This window comes from Amblyomma americanum, chromosome 4 (assembly GCF_052857255.1).
Source record: "Amblyomma americanum isolate KBUSLIRL-KWMA chromosome 4, ASM5285725v1, whole genome shotgun sequence".
NCBI lineage: Eukaryota > Metazoa > Arthropoda > Arachnida > Ixodida > Ixodidae > Amblyomma > Amblyomma americanum.
Genome location: NC_135500.1, coordinates 134,503,233 through 134,523,113, shown reverse-complemented (window position 1 = coordinate 134,523,113; position 19,881 = coordinate 134,503,233). Strand labels below are relative to the sequence as shown.

Sequence of the window (19,881 nt, the reverse complement as noted above, 5' to 3'; positions counted from 1 at the left end):
TTATTGTGCGTTCACCTTGAGGTCCTTGACTTGGAGCTCTCTGCGGCAGCCCGCAAGGCACGGGGACAAGTAAACCACGCCGTCGGCGGCACAGATGGGGTTCATGACGGACGATGTGCAGTTGCAGTCGCTATTGCATCGGAAGTCAAACTCTGTGGGCCTCCTAGAGTAATAATGCAAAAAGACTTCCTTTTTGACTGAATTTTGTGAAGATAAAGCAAGTTGAAATGCTGAAGCTGCATTCGTCGCATGCCATTGGTCACGAAATACCTATCGATCGTTTCTGCGCCAATTTTTCATGCTTTTGGGCTTTATTTCAGTGAATAAGCACGGCAAGCGCAGATGAATGGAGTTAAGCATTTAGCCGACTTGGGTGAGTGTGGTTCCTACTCAAAACAGACATCCTGCTCATCCCCTCGCTGCTTAAAGAAGAAGATAAAGAACAAAAAAAAACAGTAATCCATCTATCTGACGGCGAGTTCTGCGAACCTTTACGAAGTGTCCCCGAAACTAATGTCTTTCTTTCCTCTTTATTCAACATCGAAAAGGCTTGAATAGGCCAGCGCACTCATTCTTTAAAGCAGGAATGGCAAATACTACACTGCACAACATAGATATATACATCAATAAAAATATAGACAAAAAGAGGGTAATGAAAGATGACACCGCATATATAAGCTACACGTAAACACAATGTATAAACAAGCAAAAATGAAAAAAAGAACATCAAAACATGAAACACAATATCGTATTTGCAAAGAAAGACACAAACCAAGCATGGCCATTTAACAAAATAAGAAGAAATGAAAACGCACGCGTATCCAAATAAAGATATCACGCAACTTTTTCGCAGAAAATCTCGTAACCACAGTGCTCGTAACGTCGATGCCCTCAGAATTGCTTTATGGTAGTAGACGAAGTAAATTTTAGCATCTGATTAATATATCGAAATTTGCGCAGTTCCATAGGCAAGTTCTTATCACATCACTTGCAGCATAATTTTTGAATGCAACATAGATCGCTGCAGTCATCAGCAGCACTGGACATCCTGCCTATAGGAGTGACGAGCATCCACTCACGGGGCCCCGACGAATCCTTGCGGTGTGGCGTAGGTGTTCTCCTGGCAGTTGACCAGGAAGGTGAGCACGCCGAACCAGGAAAAACAGCAGTTGTACATGCACAGCCGCATGATTCCCGCGTAGTCCAGGTTCCAGCGGCTCACCAGGGCGCCTCCAATTATAGCTCCGAAGCCACCGCCCACGAGCACGATAGGTCCTGCACATCGAGCTCCTTCAGTGAATCTCACGGTGCTTGTTATGTACGGAATCTGCCGCAGGTGATGCTTCTTCTGTAATCTTATGCCGCAAGTTGCCCTGTGCGTCCCAGATTGTTCAGTAATATCTTAGAGTGCAGAAGAAGACGTGAAGAGAGAGACAGTTTTCGTCCCCAATAGATTTTACAACAGAAGAGCCGAGGTACGCAGAGATGGGCCTCACCCTCGGTTGGGGAGCGTTATTACTCTTTCGAGTCACTTTCGTATGACTTGTTTATCGGTACCTTTCTTTAAAAGGACGTCAATACGCTTTTCTTCGCAATGAATAGAATATACGGACAAAGTTCCGAACATCAATGCTTTCTCTGGGCAACTAAATAAGCTACGCAATTGGCGGGAGGTAATGCGGCCATGTGCGGGCGGTGAGGCAAGCAGAGGTGGCCTAGTGGTTTAAACACCCGCCTCGCATTAGGGAGGTAGAATGAATCTTGGGTCACTGACCAAGTCAAAAACATTAGTTGACGTTTGGGAACCCGTACGGATTCTTTGTTTCAGCTTCGTTTCAGGTACGTGGTTCGATCTCAAGAGCCGTTGGGTATCCACTGTTGACACAATGGGTACAAGCTTTCCTCTGGACTGGTGCGTGGTTTCTATGACGCGAAATGCTTGGATAATGAGTGACTGACCCCACTGTGCCCTGCGGACCCACGGGGCACTCAGCAGTTCCGAAGTCTCTGGTGGTGTCTCAGAAAGTGGCGTACGGGCGAGCTGGGCTTTATCCTTTCTGGAGCAGTACCGAATTCGAAGCGTGCTAACAAATTTTGTAAGACTATAGAGGAAGCTGTCTTGTTAAGGGTGACCGGATGGAAGCGCTACTTTCTAAATTCACTAAATAATTACGTAGGGTTTCATCGTTCTTGAGCAGCTGTGGGTGCGCGAACATTTTCAATTTCTGAGTTTTAATAGCGTTGTTTGAATATCTTGGATGGAACTTTGTAAGTTCCACTGTCATGATATGTTCGTAATGATCCACTTTATACATCCAAAATTCACTGCCACGCTAAATACGACACTGGCCTATAACTTTCATGGAGATGTCGTATTCTCGTATCCAGAAGCCAGCCTGAAGAAAAAACAAGAGGAAACCTCGAACCAGCAAAACGTTTGCAGTGGTAATATTATGGGACGCTCTTATGCAGGATCCTCTGAATGAGAAGATTCTAAAGGCGAGAGGCGAGAAATTAAGATAAAAATCCGACTATCTGCACTTTAGGCACCTGTAGTTTGGTGGCAACGCCCACGCCACAAAGCTCGACGGTGGTGGCGGGTTGGGTGGTAGTCAGTTTTAGGGCCTACTTTGCGAGGCGAAACCGGCTCACCATGTTTGTGTGAAGCTTGACCTTTAGGGTAACTTCGGCCAGACCATAAATAAATAAATTAAATTACTGTCGCGACTGGGTTTCGAACCCGCGGCGGTGCGAACAGATCAGCTTCGCTGGCCACTGCACGGGAGCACCATGCTATCGCAGCAGCAGATCACGCCACTTGTTAAACTGCAACACACCCTCGTGCTTTTTATTCGTCCTCTTGAGGTATGGCACATACCAAAAATAAAACAGAACAAATATCCACTCTAGTGCTGTTAATTGCATCCACTAATGCGACCCACCCATCCAGCAAAGCAAAATAATAAGGCAACCAGGATAAAAACGTGCTTTCGCACATCTACTGGGTTTTCACTACGTTAGAACCCGACCACTTTTTTCTTTAGTTGGCTATAAGGCGCCGTGTCGGCTGGTTTCACGTATGGCCGAACAATTCTTTTCATTTTTATTTTAATGCAAATTTGCCATTCCGTACGTAGACGGTGTCTGAAGATTCACAGGAAAATGTTTGGCCACCTAAGTATATGAGAGCAAAGGCTGATAATATTGGTAACAAATGCGTTTGGGGGTCCCAGAGGAGATGGAACCGCCCGATACCGCGCAATTCAATGCTCTACCAACGCCTCTAAGACAACAATGACCAACTTCAAGGAGCTCACCGGTGAGGTAGGCGACCTTGGCTGAGGGCAGGCCGAACTGCGACTCGAAGAACTTTGTCAACATTGACGTGATGCCGATGGCGAACATCTCTGCAGTCGCGCCATCAAGGACACGCAAAAATTAAAAAACTACTCGACAATAAAGACCTCATTTATTTATATCGCAAGGCCAAGCAAAAATGGTTGAGCACAGTGTACTCAATCGTGAATTCAAGAACGTGCCCATTAAAATATTCATTCGTTCATTGTTAGTTCATTAAAGCATTGAATCGCTTGGGCGTACCGCCGTGCTTTTATTAGAATACCAGGAGTGGGCCAATAAAAAACAGGCTCCAAGAAGAATTAGCTGCGGCACTGAACGAACAGTCGACAAATAGAAAGCGTTGATTAAGCAACTTTTATCGTGCTCGAATTTTTCGGCCAGTAGAGATCAGAGTTGCGAGGTTGTGAATTTCAAGAAAAAAAAGCCGTTCTCCTAGCTTCGCGAGTAGCAGGGGTTATTTTTTCTTTCTTTTGAAAATTATATTTATGCATACTAGTACAAATTAGCTAGTCAAATTTATGTTCTCCGATAGTTAACAAGCAGTTCCAAATCTCTGCGAGGTTGCAGAACCAGCTCAGGCAGCTGTTTTTATACTGATCCGGAGTTCCCGGGTTCGAACCCGACCGCGGCGGCTGCGTTTTTATGGAGGCAAAACGCTAAGGCGCCCGTGTGCTGTGCGATGTCGGTGCACGTTAAAGATCCCCAGGTGGTCGAAATTATTCCGGAGTCCTCCACTATGGCACCTCTTTCTTCCTTTCTTCTTTCACTCCCTCCTTTATCCCTTCCATTATGGCGCGGTTCAGGTGTCCAACGTTATATGATGCAGATACTGCGCCATTTATGTTCCCGAAAAGCCAATTATTATTATTATTATCAGCTGCTTTTAAGCTAGCTATGTCTCATGTGCCCGCTTTTGAGGTTTAATGGCGCTGCATTAATCGCGAAGTGGGAGCAGATGACACCCTCAAGAATCTCTAATTTGTGTACTTTTAAACTAAAATGTCGAAATGTTTTTCAGGAAATAGATATGTGAACGTAGCTTTGGGAATTTCAAGCGAAAAAAAAAACATTTAGGACACCTAAGTATAATGCGAAGTTTAAAGGTTCCCTACTGTCTCTTGGGGGTCCCCTGGCAAACCTTTTCGCAGACAACGATAAGATTGTAGCCATCTCATACTGCTTTATTACACTCCACTATCCATATTAACTGGTGACAATAACTAGTGATCCTAATCAACTAAGTGTTCCTTTAATATAATTTGCCTACTGCGCAATGTGAGGTGTGCCTACAAGTCCTGCATTTATCCCACTGAAAAACGCTCCTCAGTGGTGTCGATGTAGCACGCTCCACTCCCGACCGAAATGTCAGCGATCCGATTCTTTTTTTTCTTTTCACCGATAATTTTTTACTTCACTACCCAATCGACCAATCAAGATTTTCCAGTTACAACGACGCCGACGCCAGGCTTTCCATCGAACGCCACCTTTAACGCTATCGCTTTAACATGTATCGAATTTTTAGACACCTTTAGCATACCGTGTGACCGCTACCTGAGTACCGGGAGTCCACGCGCAGCCAATGCGCATGCGAAAATAGTTTGACGGCGCCAGATGGCGCCACGTATCCCGCAGTTCCGTGAACGCCTGTAGCATCGGAACCAATCAGCGCGTGCTCACCGGCAATGGGTGGGCCCCCGTTACTCAGGTAGCGGTAACGGTAACACGGCATGCTAAAGGTGTCTGTTGATTACGCGACCTGCGTGAACTCGAATCGACAAGACTAACATGCGCTTCACAGGACACTGTGTGCATGCACGTACGCAACTGTACTAGCACATTGATGGCTGAGTGAAAAGAGCAGAGCTTAGGGGTCGTATGAATGCGCGGGTATTAACGTCCGGGCATCCTGAGGATAGGGGCACTCACGGTTGAAGGACATCGCGAAGCAGAGCAGCATGAATGGCACGTTTGTGAGTAGCCGCCGGATAGCCTTGGGCAAATCGGTGAGGCGCCGACCGAAGTCGCTCGTGGCCACCATGCTCACCACCGAAAACATGGAGGTGTCCGCTTTCTTCTCGGCGCACAGCTCCGCATATCCTGCACGTTATTGGGCACGTGAAGTCTACCGCGGCACTGTGCACACCACGCCGCATTAGCAATTCGCGTTAATATCAAGGAATGTGGGCTGCATGTAGGAGTGCAGTGAAGATCCGGCGCGTTGGCTTTTGATGCTTGGGGGGTTCGACGAGCCAGGCAACTTAAGGTAGATAATGATCTTTTACATTTTGCCTTCATAGAAATGCTTGCGGTTTCTTTCAAAGCGATGAGCAAAAGCGTTTTCAGTTTCTGGAATCTGATATAATCAAACAATGTTTAACTCTAGGGCCTCATATTTGAAGAAAAACTCTCTATGGATTTTGTGCCCCTTATCAAAAAGTTTGCAGGAGCATGTCACTCCGCCCTCCATCTAAAAAGAGGGCTCGAAGTACGAACTAAACACACTCGAATTTTGCTCACAGGTACAAAGGCCATCTTCACACAGTAAGCTGGTCCTTCAACGGACTTTTCAAGACTTTCCATTGAGGCAGCTTTTGCTTATACAAATATGTGTGTTAGAATGATTACTAAGTCGCCTGAGAAGGGGACCACTTCACGACGCCTGTTGATGTGGGAACTGCCCAATAAAGCGTTTTATTATATTAGAGGTCATCTGATCCATACACTAACGTCACCGCCACAAAAATGGTTTCTTTTAGTGATTTTTTATTAAAGATACTTGCGAGATTTCTAAGTTCATCATCTACGACATTACAAACTGCCGTGTTTATCCTTTCAACAAAAACGTGGACGCCAGGACAGAGCTACTACGGGCTACACGTACTGTTCAACGTGCGTCTACCTTGGTGTGAAATATCATTGTGCAAACATCGGAGGTAGGGACGGACCGTTAATAAACTACCGGCGTAGCTTTCCTATCACTGGAGTGGCCGCTCGTCCTCATATCGGTGATTACGTTGCTGCTAGAAAACCAAGTGACCATATCCACACAAAACGGGTGAACGCCAGCAGTGCGGTCATGAATCAGGAAAGACAACTATGCAATATGTTTTGTTTTATTGCTTGCGGCAACCTCTCAGCTGTGGAAAATTGCCGTTAGTACTGCACTGCGCACTTCAGTCACATCTCCTGCAGGGTATCCTACGTTCCCTTTCCCAATACTCCGCGAATATGGTGACACCAGTGGCGGGAGCGCGTACCGGGCAGGTGCTTCGGGAAGCAGGCGGTGGCTAGGCCTAGAGTGAGTCCCATGATGGCTGACACCAGGAAGCCCATCCACCAGGCGCCGATCCACGCCGGGCTCTTGGAACTTAAGCCGAGGCTGCAGTGGGGAGAGAGATAAGCAATTCATTCGCTGCTGAACGCGAGACTGACAGTGAAGTAGGAATATTATGTCATGAAACTGCTGTTTTGCAAAATAATTCAAGACTGGCGAGCACGATGCTTTGTTTGCGTGCTAACAAGAAGCAGTTTCTCACTGCAAGATTAAGCGTAGGAAGAACTGCTTGTAAGACACCTAACAATATTCTGCCTCACCAACAGGTAACTTCACTTAACATTTCACACCATATGCGGCTCAGGGTTGGCTCGCCAAGTGTTTACAACCTAGCTAAAATACGTTTTCTCAGGTGTCTCCTACGTCCGAGGATCAGAAGCAACGCTCTACCCGAGCCCTTACCAATTTCTGGATAAGATGCTGTCTCGCACCCAGGTAAAGCTAATCGGTTATTCCTTTGGGGTTTGTAACGCCTTAGTTTACGTGGTGCTTTAGAGAAATAGCGGACCATGAACATGAAATGGTTATTGCGCCATTGCACATAATCAGTTTTGCACGTCTCCGGAACGCCGCTGCGTCTGTGACGTGCACCGTGTCATAGCCGTTGTCCTTGGTCTGCTACAAGTCTCTCTTTTTGCTTTAAGAAGTATTACTTTTGCAGGAATTCCAACAGACAAAAACGTCTTCTGTCGACTCTATAGATGTGTTCAGTCATAACATATTCAGAAAAGAAAAACAAAATGGGCATGGTTACGTCACTAGAGATGTCAAACAATCTGGTTACGTGCATGCGATAACTATTTTTGAGAACGCCGTGTGCATAACGTGCGCTAGAGCAACGTGGTCAGCACAACAGCAGAGCTCAATGCGCAGCCTGAATATGACAGCCAGACACTGTTGCTATGGGGGTACCGTAGCGATATCGTACAATTTTAGGCTTCAAGTGAAAATACATACGCAGAGACATCGGTGGCGATATCCACGTAATAGGTGAGCGTGTAGCCGGCCACAATGAAGCCGATAGAGGGTCCCACAATGGCCATGCTGTTGAAGATTCCTGCACAAGTGGAAAATACACATGGTACAGGAACCCTCGTATAAAGAGACAGCGGCTTCTACCATGCGCTCGTCACGATTCGGGAAAACGTCGCCAGTCGGAGCGCCCCTTCCGACCTGCCAAATTGAACTGAACCATGTCAAACTTACAGGCCCCGAAGAACGTGCGTTCCTTGCAATTTTTTTTTATAGAGCAGCTTGCCATGTACCTGGACAAGGACAATAGCTGTATAAAGAGGCCGTAGAAGTCCGGCCAAAATCAATCGGAATTTGAACATATAATAACGCATCGTCCATGTAAGGCCTTCTGCGCGAAATGCAATAAAAATGTTCAGGTCGCTCTTTCCCTTATCCGGAAGACTCACTCTTGAGTGTACGAGGAGGCATGCATCCCCAATGCTGCCTTAATTTTGAGCATTCTTGATGCAGGACGTGTATTTACCTGCATTTTTCGTTTCAACGGAAAAAAGCGATAGAAATATAATATTCTACCCTGGGTACTTGAGGCTTTTCTGCAGAACGCTGGAGGAAGTTGTGCTGCAGGTGCTCACCAATGTACAGGCTGGACTTCTTCTTGGGCAGATTCTCGTCCAGGTAGGCGATGGTGACCGTGTTGATGGGCGTGGCACCGAGTCCACTGAGCAGCTGGCCCGCCATCATTATGAACCGGAAGTTCCTGCAAACATAGCGTTGTCAGATACAACGAAAAATAATGGTCTTCACTTCACTTCACTTTATTTTTCTTAAAAACCTTCTTATGGAGATTCGCCGCCGCGGTGGCTTAGTGGTTACGGCGCTCGGCTGCTGACCCGAAAGACGTGGGTTCGATCCCGGCCGCAGCGGTCGAATTTCGATGGAGGCGAAATTCTAGAGGCCCGTGTACTGTGCGATATCAGTGCACGTTAAAGAACCCCAGGTGGTCGAAACTTCCGGAGCCCTTCACTACGGCGTCCATCACAGCTTGAGTCGCTTTGGGACGCAAAACCCAAACCAAATCCTTCTGGTGGTATAAGGGGTGGGGTTACAGACATTTGAGAAAAAAAGTACAAGTCATTGCCTTTCAAAATGGATTGTCACGGCTACATGAACAGAAGATGGGCATGTGATGGCAGCGACTTCGTGGGGAATGTCGCTGGTAGTAAGCTTCAGAGGTCGCTGGTTCCTCCTTCCTCAAAACTGAACACATCCCTTCGCTATCTTGGGGGAAGCAGAACAGAAATTATGCGTCTACACAAACAAGCTCACTTTGGTATTCTGGCACTAATGGAGGACACACATTCACTAAGGAGAAAGAAGGTCAATGCCAGGTTGAAGGTCTCATGTTCTGCTATTTTAATATCTGTTTTTCCATTTGCGGTAGGATAGCTTTTAAAGGTAGCTAGCAAGCATACCGACAAGAATCCGTGTTTTGCTAACCTCGTTTTCGGGCGATCTCGTTTCTAAGTTTGATGAACAAAATTAACGTGTAATTACCATAATAACTTGCTAGTTATCTTTATCATGCGTGAAAACTACGTCTTGCGCTAGGTGAAGCCCATGGATACTCGCTAATTATCCTGGAAACGAGAACCGTATTCGTAACAGAGGTGGTTTACTGTTCAATCAGGGAGCCATGCACAACCAAATATCCCCGGTACCTTAACTCAACAATGATAAAGAGGGTCTTGCTACTGACCGCCACGTCAAATGTGCTAGCTCGACCACATTAAGATGCAGAATTGCGAACACAGCCACGTAATGAAATTTTGCATCATCACGAAGAACCTCATTTTGTCGCAACTAATGTGAAGTATACCTTGAATTTCAGCTCAAAGGCCACTCCTGATTCACACTTCCATTAGAGCCAAGCAGATTAATGTTTCATTCTGGTTATTCTTTATTATTTAGGCACTCTGCGAGCTAAACTTTAGCGAGAAGGGAATTTTCAGAGAGCTCCAGGGAACTTCAGGAACCGAAATTGTCTGTTTTACAAACTGACCGAATTATCAAGCTGTTGCAGGCATAAACGGCCTGAGATAGAGATTTTGGTTCTGAGAGAATTTTCGGCTCTGGCATAGAAGTTAACTCTTGGTATGCATTTTGTCGCTCGTTTTTTCTGGTTTTCTTGTCAGAGATACGAGGGCTTAGCTAGAGGTTTTCGCTACTGAAAAAATGGACCGTTATCCTATACCTGCTGGCAACATTCTTCGTGTTGCGTAATACTTTCTGCAGATAATTGAGGACTTCTTGTCGTGAGGCTGTTTTAGGTTCCCTCGTCTTCACACCTTTTTTAAGGAAACCTTTCTTCCCTCTTCCACTTTCTTTAGGTGGGTTTAGACTATGCAGCTGTCACCACCGACAACGGGCAACCGGATGCCGGAATTCGCTAAACTGGTGAATCGAAAATTGGCTGCTTTTTCTTAGCGAGTGATTTCTTGCACTCAGAGTCTAACGTAACAATGTTACGTTAAATAGCTTTGAAATGCGCCCAAGCTTAAGGCAAACGATGTTTCTGTCTGCAGAAAATCTAACTTTTATATGTGTGTACATGATGGGAGCCAATAGTCACTAAAACCAAGGAGCATAGGGGATGTTTTCTTTACAATTTTTTGGTGTTGATCAATGGGAGACTAACAGATTAGTAATTGATAACTGATTAGGAAGCAAATTAGCTACGACGAATGCAGAAAAAAAAAACCCGAGGCCACCGGTGAGGTCCGAATCCACGACTTCGGAATTTCGCGTCCGGTGCTCTACCAACTTAGCTATGGCGACGACTGTCCAATCTCCTGCTTTCGGGTAGTGTAACCGAACCTTGAGTGTGTTCACCAGCTCTGCCCTCGTCCATAGCAGCAGACGGGACAACTGTCGTCGTAGCTCATTTCGTTGAGCACGAGAAGATTGCATGTCCAAAAAGATTAAAAAAGCATGAACGTACCGTCATACTTTTATGATTTTAGTATGGTCAAAAACAGGCAAAGATCTGGTCGGTGTTGCCTAAAAATATGTAACTTAATTTTGGCGCTATGCACTTTTCATTGCACATGTCTTTGTTCAGCTAATATGGCTTGCTGTTAAAAGTGAAAAAGCTACCCATGAAGTAAGATTCTGAACGGGGTAAAAAAATCTCCAACATGCATACCGCCTTTCTTATGAAAAGGAACGATCCCGCACTTTTGTCCACGAATTCTGAGCTAAGTGAACGGCGTTTGATTAGTACGAAGTAACACACGTAATCAACGTCTACAGAGAGTGCGAAGCGAATATTTCGGTTGGCCTTAATAAAATGGCTCACCAAAAAACTGGTCACGCATTATATGCTGTCTGAAAGCTTTTTGAAGGAAATCGATGACATTTAACTGCCAGGTGGTGTTCTCACTCACTATCGTCCTAAACCGTTTACCTTTGCTTGAGCGTCTTGACACTAAAACATACGCTCATTGCATTACGTTTAGGGCCGACATTCTGCTTTTCCCCCTTGTGACTTTCAGCAGGCTTGAAGAAGTCAACAATTGTTTTATACCTGTGACACGAATTTTAGTATTGAAAGCGACAGGACAGTGCCTTTGTCGTGGCACTGATGATTCCAAGGCAATTTGTTCGAATCCCGACTACGGCAGGCAAGTTTCTATGAAGAAGAGCACGAAAACGCTCTTGTGCTGTGTGATGTCAGTGCTGGTTTAAGAATACCAAGTCGTCTAAAGCAATCCGGTGTCCTTCACTACAGGCTCCCTTCGTAGGCCATGTGTCGCTTCTGCGCACAGAGGTCCCTACACACAGAGAGTTTTAATAAGGTTAAACTCATTTACTGCCTCGAGTGCTTCTTGGTGGAATACACCTTTCGGTAAAACCACAAAGCCACCATTTTTCCAGCTTGTAAGAGGGACATCTAATTCCTGTAAAATTGTCCGACCACGTTCTGCAAACAAGTTCCGACAGGCCTGTTTCTTTTGTCTTAGCAACTGATGATCCCCGCTTGAGATTTATGCTACTGTTCCTTTTTTGGAACATTGGCGTTTGGCAGTAGTTAAAATTCAAAGACAGACGACATTCCTTTCTTAGTCTCTAGTATTATGCCAGCTGGCGTAAACGCTGTTCAGTTCTGTATATAAAATGTGAGGGTGAAGTATGCAGATGTTTTTAGGCAGCGCATCCATGGGCACCGGCACACCTCTCACCTCCCGGCTACGTGCGGCGTTTGAGAGGCGTTTCGAAGCGTTTGGTGCCTCTTATAACCACGCGTTGCACCCGATAACGGCAGAGATGGGACAAAGCTAGGGTTTAGGTGTTTGCAGGGCGTGACATGAAAACCTCCACCCCCGTTCTAGCGTACACCTCACCTGAAGACCATAAAAATTGGCTGCGGTTTAGCTCTGGTTAAACCTGGAGTGACGCGAGAGCTACCTGTGGCCGAGTGGAACTCGCTCAGTCGAATTGCAAAGTCAGTCTATAGCCGCTCCGTTTCGCAGGGCGGTTCCTTCTTAATCTTCGTTCCTGGACGTGGATTCACTCTCTCCCCCTCTTCCACTTTCGTCCTCTCCTCCCACCTGACACGGCGCATGCGCACAGCTGTTGCAGCTCGGTTCCGCGCAGCAGCAGCTGCTCCGCACCACGTGACCAATCACGGCGCCGCCACGGAACTCAAGGGGTGCCACGGTGCTCAAGGAATGACCATGGAGCTCATGGGTGCCACGCAGAAGGCTCTAAAAGCTGGCGTAGTGTAGCTCTCGCTACAAAAGCAGCCCGATGCACATGCAGAGAGTGGTCATATGATCACGGACGGAGTCACGCGTGGTCTTCCTGGCCACGCTGTAACAACATCTGCTATGGTATGCTATGCTATGCTATGCTGTGCAAATGCATAGCTATGCTGTAAAAACCATTTCTCAAAACAGTCTCTCCTGACTACTGCGGCTTCTGAAGCGTTGAATGTGATGGGCCTCGCACGGTCGAAGAGAACAGAATTCAAGCATAATGAGTGCGATAATTAGCTCTGTAAATTGCAAAAGACATTGCAGGCAGTTTATATAGTTGTCTTCAGATAGCAAGAAAAAATTCGGACTGTACAAACCATGAAATGTATTTCAGACATCACTAGCACTCTATGTATGGGAAACACCAATGTTCCAAAAATGCAACTTGGAGAAGCACAATTAGTCATTTTAAATTTGAATACAATTTTTTTCACGAATCACTGAAAAAGAATACGCTAATTGCAAGTAAGAATTTTTGGCTTTGGACCATTGCTTAATAGCGCGGCGTTTGAAAGGCTGAGTTGATACAAAAAGACATTTCTCTCTCTTCTTCTTTCACTCCCTCCTTTTTCCCTTCCCTTACGGCGCGGTTCAGGTGTCCAAAGATATATGAGACAGATACTGCACCATTTCCTTTCCACCAAAAAAAAACAATTATTATTATTACGTAACCGGCAGCAATGTTCGAATGCATTATAATATCTAGTAACTATTGCATTTTTCAGTTTTTTTAGTTCTGGTTTCTCTTACGTGAGACGGCGTATTTATATCGAGAAGTGGTGTGAACAATCACTGCTCACCTGATGCTTCCGGACTCCGTGCACGAATCGTTGGCGCCCATCTCCGGACAAGTGTCGGAGCCGGCGCCCGCCAGGCTGTACGGCGGGGACAGGAAGTGTACCATTGCCACGACCATGTTGCCCAGCCCCATGATGGCAATGCCGGAGCCGACGAAGCGCGGCTTGTGGCGCTGGGTGGCCAGGAAGGCCACGGGCAGCATGGCAAGGCAGCTGGCCACGTCGTTGCTGCTCAGGATCATGCCGCTCTCGTAGCTCTTCATCTGGTAGCGCCGCTCGAGAGATGGCAGCACCACCATCATCACGCCGTTCATGGAGAAGCTCCGCGTGAAGGACACGAGGCAGAGCGCGGTCAGGGCGCAGCGGGGCGTGCGGTACTTCTGCAGGAACCGCGGGTACACGCCCAGGAGGCCGCACCGCTGGTCGCGCTCTTCGTCGTGTTCGTCCACCGCCCGAATGCTCCGGCGGTCTGGTGGGATCGTCACCTCACCCGGCTTGAGGGCGCCGTGTTGCAGATCTTCTTTGACAGCGGTCTTATCAGACGCCCTCGGCGGTGGTGGCGGTTCATCCGCGGGCTGGGCCTCCTTCGGAGCAGTCTCTTCCGGCAGAGGCGCACGTTCTATCTGCCTCTCGTCAGCGGCTGGAACGGAAGGGTCGGGCGGGGTAGTTTTCGTCGGTTCCTCCCCTGACTGCGCAGTTGGCTCCTGATCCCGCGATAGCTTTTCATCACGCGGCTCCACCGCCTTTGCCATGGGTTGCTCCTTGGCTTCTCGACGCCTCTTCTTGCCGTGCTTCTTCTTCGCCGAAGTCCCGGGATCAGCGCCAGAGCCGACGCTCTTGGTTTCGATCGCTTGGTTCACCGCATCCCGTCCCATGTTGTCAGCGGGCGCGGGCTGCCCGCCGTCGACCACCGCCTCATCGACCCTGTCGACAGCCGGGCGATGAAGCGCGTCAGGCGTTGCAAGAAGATAAGTCAGCCTGAATTAAGATCCTCTCAGAGTAGATTAACCTCCGAAGTGTTCATGGAGTGAGTCGGCGTGTGCATCATTCGCTGAAAAAAATGCGCTCAAGAGGTGGATACAGCACTGACCTAGATTGTCAATGAATAACCCACCGCGCTCCGCTGCAACCCTGAGGGATGACCTTTGCAGAAGCTTCAGAGTCATGGAAAAATTGAACGCGCTTATGCTACATTGTGGAGGTCGCGAAAATCACCGACAGCAAGTGCAAACGTTGGGTACTTTTCCGAAATACGTCTTTTTCACTCCCTCCCTAATCCCGGCGTTGTACGATTGAGAGGTACGCGCATATTAAATATGTGACCACGCCGTTCTTAATAAGTGTGTTTTCGACTGGTTTATGGTTTGGTTTATGGTGGTTTAACGTCTCAAAGTGACTCAGGCTATGAGATCGCCGTAGTGAATGGCTGAGGGTAATTTCGACCACCTGGGGTTCTTTAACGTGCACTCACATCGCACAGTACACGGGCCTCTAGAAATTCGCCTCCATCGAAATTCAACCGCCGCGGCCGGGATCGAACCCACGTCTTTCTGGCCAGCAGCCGAGCGCCATAACCACTCAGCCACCGCGGCGGCTAAGTGTGTTTCCGAGATTGACGACTGCTTGTCCGACCCGATGACAACAAAGGTTGCACCAAGCACGATGCTTGGCCGAGGTGCATGGGTTGTCGCCGGCAGAAAGTGTCCTATAAAAAACTTTCGCTTTCATAATAATGGTAGTTTTTCGGTTCAACGTTCCAGAGCTACAAAGGGGCGAACGGGGACACAGAAGTGACAAACATTTTTTTTTGGTGCTGTTAGGAGTGGAGCTTTGTTACTCTTAAGCGGTTTTTATAGAAGGTTTTTGCAACCATGTCAACTACAGCCTTGCAAAGGTGCACCTCAGTGAGCGGTAAGCAGCTATACGCTCTTCTCTCAACGGCGTTGTTGCAGGCGACGGTGTGCCAGAAACGCGTTTGCCTTGAGTGTTTGCGAAGGCGGTGCATTTCGGGATTGCACGTGTTGTCAGGCGTAGTTTGATATAGCATTCGCAGTGCTCTCTGAAAGACTGGTCGGACCTCGAGTTCCTGATGATGAATCTGCTTGATGTATAGCCAGTGTTTTGGTGGGGCCTTAGAAGGATGCGTTGCTTTCTCGAACGAGTCTAAATATATTTTCCCAAGTGGCCAGAGTGCCGCGGTTTATGCGAGGCCAAAAGTCGGCCACCGAGTTCCAGAAAGCTTGTTTCTGAGCGCGTCCTGGCTGTACTGCCGTTATGTTTCACTGCCAATGCTCGCCAATATCCACGCGCTCTGCTCATTGATACATAGACTTTTAGCACTGGCCACAAGTGGTGGCGAAGCGTTACGACTAGTACTTGCATCATGACAGAGCAAGCATGACTGTCATGGTGATGGTGGCCATCACTCGCGCGAATCATGGAAAATAATGATGCCATGCGCTAGCGCTAGGACACAAAGTAAAAAAAAAACAGACAGCAGAGCGCCGCAGCCCTTAATCCTTGCTAAACGGTTTTTTGTTATAGAGTTAACGCATAACGTTTGTAAAGGACGGCGCTACGCGCGCCTGCAGCTGTGCTGGTCCGTTCAGCCCCCACCTGTTGAGGGATTTGGTGGGCACCACGATTTCCGCCGGAAGCGCTAATGGTGGCGTCGACGGCGACAGCTCGCTGGAGCCGGCGCCGGCCGTGCCAGCAGCTCCTTCGTTGGCCGACGGTGGCGACACGACTCCGGCTGGCGACGAAGTTCCGGACTGGCCGTGCCGCGGATGCTGCTGCTTAGGGGACAGTGGCGCCTGATGTAGCCCTGTTCGCAAATAGGAGATAATCAGTTCTTCGCTGACATTTACACTCTGCAAGCACATACGGTTGTTCTATCACTTAAATTACTTTTTTGTTGGTAATTGTGGTGTAGCCCTTTCAGCAGAGAGTTCGAGGAGGGGAATTTTAAATAGCTTCCATTTAATTGAATATTTTCTTGTCCAGTATTTCTGCTAAGTAGCGCCATTGCTTTACTTATTCCTGGGCTTTAATTTTATTACCACTGTGCCACACCGGTCCTTTTAAATTATACCTAGCTCTTGCACTGGCCTTATATTAGCCTGCAGAATCTGATTAATAGAAATTTATTTAATCTGCAGGAACTTTACCGCACTATACGAAGTTGTGATGAAGTAATACTTAACGCTGCTGCAGTCTCACATTATTTGCTTTCCAAAGTAGAGTTCTACTTCACCTGAATAGGTTTAACGCGGGTAACCCTTGAGAAGAACCGGTTGAGGCCCCTCATTATCAAGTTTTAAGATCGCGCCAATAGATGAACTTTTGCACATCTCGAGCGAGGCCCCACCGGACGTTTTTGCTGACTCAATGCCCGCCTCAGCGAATTATCGTGAAGTCTGAGATTGATAACAATAAAGTGTCCCTGAGGAGAATGCCATCCAATTTGTCTTTTCTTATGTCTATTTATCGTCTTGCTGATTATTCTCTGGCAGCAAAAGGTGAATTTATTGCTGAGAACATTTATTAAAAATAGGCCTGCACACCTTACGACATCTATAGTTCGAAAAATACTCGGTGACCACCATAAGGAAGTGAATACAAGGTAGCACGCTAGAACTATTTCGAGGCGCACCAGTTCGCTTATGAAAATGGCCTGTGATGTCAATACTTGTACTTCATTTTTTGGCCATTTTTAGCATCAATACGCTCTGTTGTCTGTTATGTCGGAATATATAGTTATAAAGCACTAGTCTACCACAACTTGGGAATTTTAACCTCACCTCTGTGGCCGTTTAACTGCGCCCTTATTACACTTTCAGTCATGTGTGGAACTGCTGTTTTGGTGCGCTTGTACTGAGTTTTATTCCTAGCTGAACAATTCGCCACTCACTGCTCCCTGAAATGCTCAGCTCGCCTTCTTGTTGACATGCAAATCCTACCAGTGACGGTTAGTGAAGTCATGTTGTTGTGGGAAAGAGCCCTTTTAGCTGGTATTATTCAACGCTAAACAGCCGCATCGGGAAGCCAACAGTGTTCACAGGCATTAAAGACTGTGACACACACGCAGTGATGTTTTACAATTATTTTATGATTAAACGACCGTTCCGTTCGAGGTTTCTAGGAACCACTGATTTGTATAGCAAGGGCCTAGCAGGACCTATTTTGAAACACAAATTAAAAGGGCAAACTTGATGTCGTCCGCGGCTACCCGTTTCAAAGTACATGGTCTCGTCACGCATTCAATCATTCAGCGAAACCGCACGGACACGATACGCAGTGCTGCAAGAGATGGCGCGCACCTTTGTGCCGATGCTTCTTGGTTTTCTTGTGGGACTTTTCGGCCGCCGTCCCCGCAGGCTCCTCGTCTGAGCCGTGCATGGCTTCGCCGCCTTGATCCGCGTCCTCTGCGCCATCATGTCGCAAGCAATCAGGGCATTTATACCAAGCGCGGTTCAATCGGTCAGCGCTTATTGTTGAAAGTGACACCTGTAGTGAAGTGAAGCGCCTTCGCGGTGTGAAGTGCATTTATGGAGCGGGAAAAGGTTCGGAGGGTACACTTAAGCTCCGCGCCTTTAGGATATGACGCGATAGCGTTGAGTCAATGCCCATAGTATATAGAATTGTTCGTTCTCAACTTTACAGTCACAGTTCCCTGGGAGTCGTCATAACACTCCTTGCGCAATAGTGCACCGTACAAGGGATGCTCCACCGCTCGGCGATGGCAGGTGCTGCCACCGGTGGGTCTTGTTCGACCTAAGTTGCTCTTCTCGAGCAACCTCTCGCGATCAACCATTGATATAACTTCCACCTGCTAGGGCTGTTAGTAGGCTCACCATCCGGTGGATAGGATGTGAATACCCGACAGGGTCATGTGACTTAGCCGGCCCAACTAGGTTGCTTTTCCTGGGGTAGCTGGCGGAGCCATCCTACGCCCCGCTATTTATCGCTCACAACGCCGACAGCGCTGACATCGCACTTTCTGCGTAACGGGGCCCTTAAAGCTATCGCGTTAAAACTTGGGCGACGCGTAACTTACGCTTAAGAGTACAATGCGATGGCATCAGTGATCCCTTCCAGCGCAAGTACTCCTTTTTCAGATTCATAGATCACGGGGAATCTGAACACCACTACTGGCGCAGTTGGCCAGCGATTAAGCGATGCGACGCTGCCCCTGTAGCTGTTTCAAACACAGCCACCGGCGGGGCTTGTGAGAGACAGGTTGCTCTTGCCGAGCTCCCGTAAGACTCATCTTTGGACTGACAGGTATTTGGGAGGCTGTGTATTTCTCGCAGACACGGCGTAGAAACACCCTTTTGCGAAGGGGGCCATGAGCTTCTCTCGGTTTAAGGGCGTTCGATCTTGGGAAGCAGGACAGCCTATACCATCTTCAATATCTCCGACAGCGTCCTTCCTTTCCTTTTATACGGTGATAGTTTTGATCCAGAGGTAGATTAATAGGGAACCTAGTTCAGAGTTAATCACTTCGTTAAGTGTCGTAATCGAAAACTCCAGTATTCAACTCCACACAAAAGTCAACGTAACGCAGGATGTCCTGAGCCCCGAGTAATATGTGGGCCGGGCAGAGGGTACACTCAACGAATTTGATATTTTGAGTGACTTTACGCGCACCAACATAAGAAGCGTTTGATATTGCCCGATTAAAAGAATTCGGCGACTAGCCTGCACAAGCGCGTCCCGTCACTCCCGTTCGGTGGATGTGTGCGCCGTATATATGCACACAGTTCAGTGGATAACCTCGCACGTGTTTTCCAACGATGCCACGTGGTAACAGTTCCACCTGGACTACGTGAATACATGGGCACTTTAATCGAGAGCACCCTCTTATCGGTGTGCCCGGTAGATATCGTCGTTCAGCAGGAGAGCTCCTTGATTACAGCTGTAGGGAAACTCCCCATATAGCCCATGCATGAACGTTTGACCTCCTGACTGGACCCATATTCGCGGGTTGGCTGACCCTGGAACAATCTAGGGCGTTCAAACGAACTGCTCACCATGAACAATGCGCAGGAAAATAAAAAATAAAAGTTCCAGGCCGTTACCAGGCTCACTACTTATTAAACGCTTGGTGTTGATCAGGAATGGACGTTAAGTGCGGTTAGTTAAGTGCCTTTCGTTAAGTGCGGTTAATATATTCCCCACGAACGCGACTGTTCGAACGCAAATAGGAAGAACTGACGAAATTAGCCTTTTTACAATCTCCTTGAGACCCACTCCGAATTAGGTTTTGCAAACATGACCTAAGTGTATTCACTTCTAAGGCAGCGTGCACAGCGGAGCCCGAACGTGGGCACAGGTATAGCGCAAAATACAGCTGCAGCATCTCTAGCGCTTTAAAAAGGAGGGCGTTCTTAAGAGACAAGCCTAAAATGCGCCGGAAGAGAAAAAAAAGAAAGGAGCGGAGGGAGAAAGATGGAGATAACATGAGGATTCGAATTTCATCTGCAAATAGTAACGCAAGTATATTTAGCAGCGGAAGAGAGGTGCTGTTCAGTAAAACCTTCAGGACAGCCAAAAAACGCCGTGAACACTGCCTACCACTTTGAGGGACACCTCATGCCTT

At 47.5% G+C, this 19,881-nt stretch overlaps 2 protein-coding genes across 2 annotated transcripts in view; both read right to left on the bottom strand.

Annotated features, from left to right (window-relative positions):
* Window positions 1–3,381, bottom strand: LOC144129843 (solute carrier organic anion transporter family member 4A1-like). The gene is made up of 3 exons (XM_077663909.1): window positions 3,318–3,381; window positions 1,080–1,275; window positions 1–163 (listed from the first exon to the last, which is right to left on the bottom strand). The coding sequence occupies exons 1-3, from the start codon at window positions 3,379–3,381 to the stop codon at window positions 1–3; spliced, it is 423 nt and encodes a 140-aa protein (XP_077520035.1).
* An 8,069-nt stretch (window positions 3,382–11,450) lies between these two features.
* Window positions 11,451–19,881, bottom strand: part of LOC144129842 (uncharacterized) — a 47,654-nt gene continuing 39,223 nt past the window's right edge. The window contains exons 3-6 of the mRNA XM_077663908.1: window positions 17,600–17,704; window positions 15,897–16,104; window positions 13,284–14,204; window positions 11,451–11,499 (exon numbers count right to left, since the gene is read on the bottom strand). Of these exons, the coding sequence (XP_077520034.1) occupies window positions 11,451–11,499; window positions 13,284–14,204; window positions 15,897–16,104; window positions 17,600–17,704 (1,283 nt within the window). The remainder of the gene's footprint in view (window positions 11,500–13,283; window positions 14,205–15,896; window positions 16,105–17,599; window positions 17,705–19,881) is intronic.

What these genes read in the sequence shown, in the direction of transcription:
- LOC144129843 (XM_077663909.1), bottom strand. Translation starts at nt 3,381, where the DNA reads ATGTTGACAAAGTTCTTCGAGTCGCAGTTCGGCCTGCCCTCAGCCAAG. An exon ending in CAAGGTCGCCTACCTCACCG is followed by an intron (nt 1,276 to 3,317) that starts GTGAGCTCCTTG and finishes CTCGATGTGCAG; the next exon opens with GACCTATCGTGCTCGTGGGC. An exon ending in CAAGGATTCGTCGGGGCCCC is followed by an intron (nt 164 to 1,079) that starts GTGAGTGGATGC and finishes TTATTACTCTAG; the next exon opens with GAGGCCCACAGAGTTTGACT.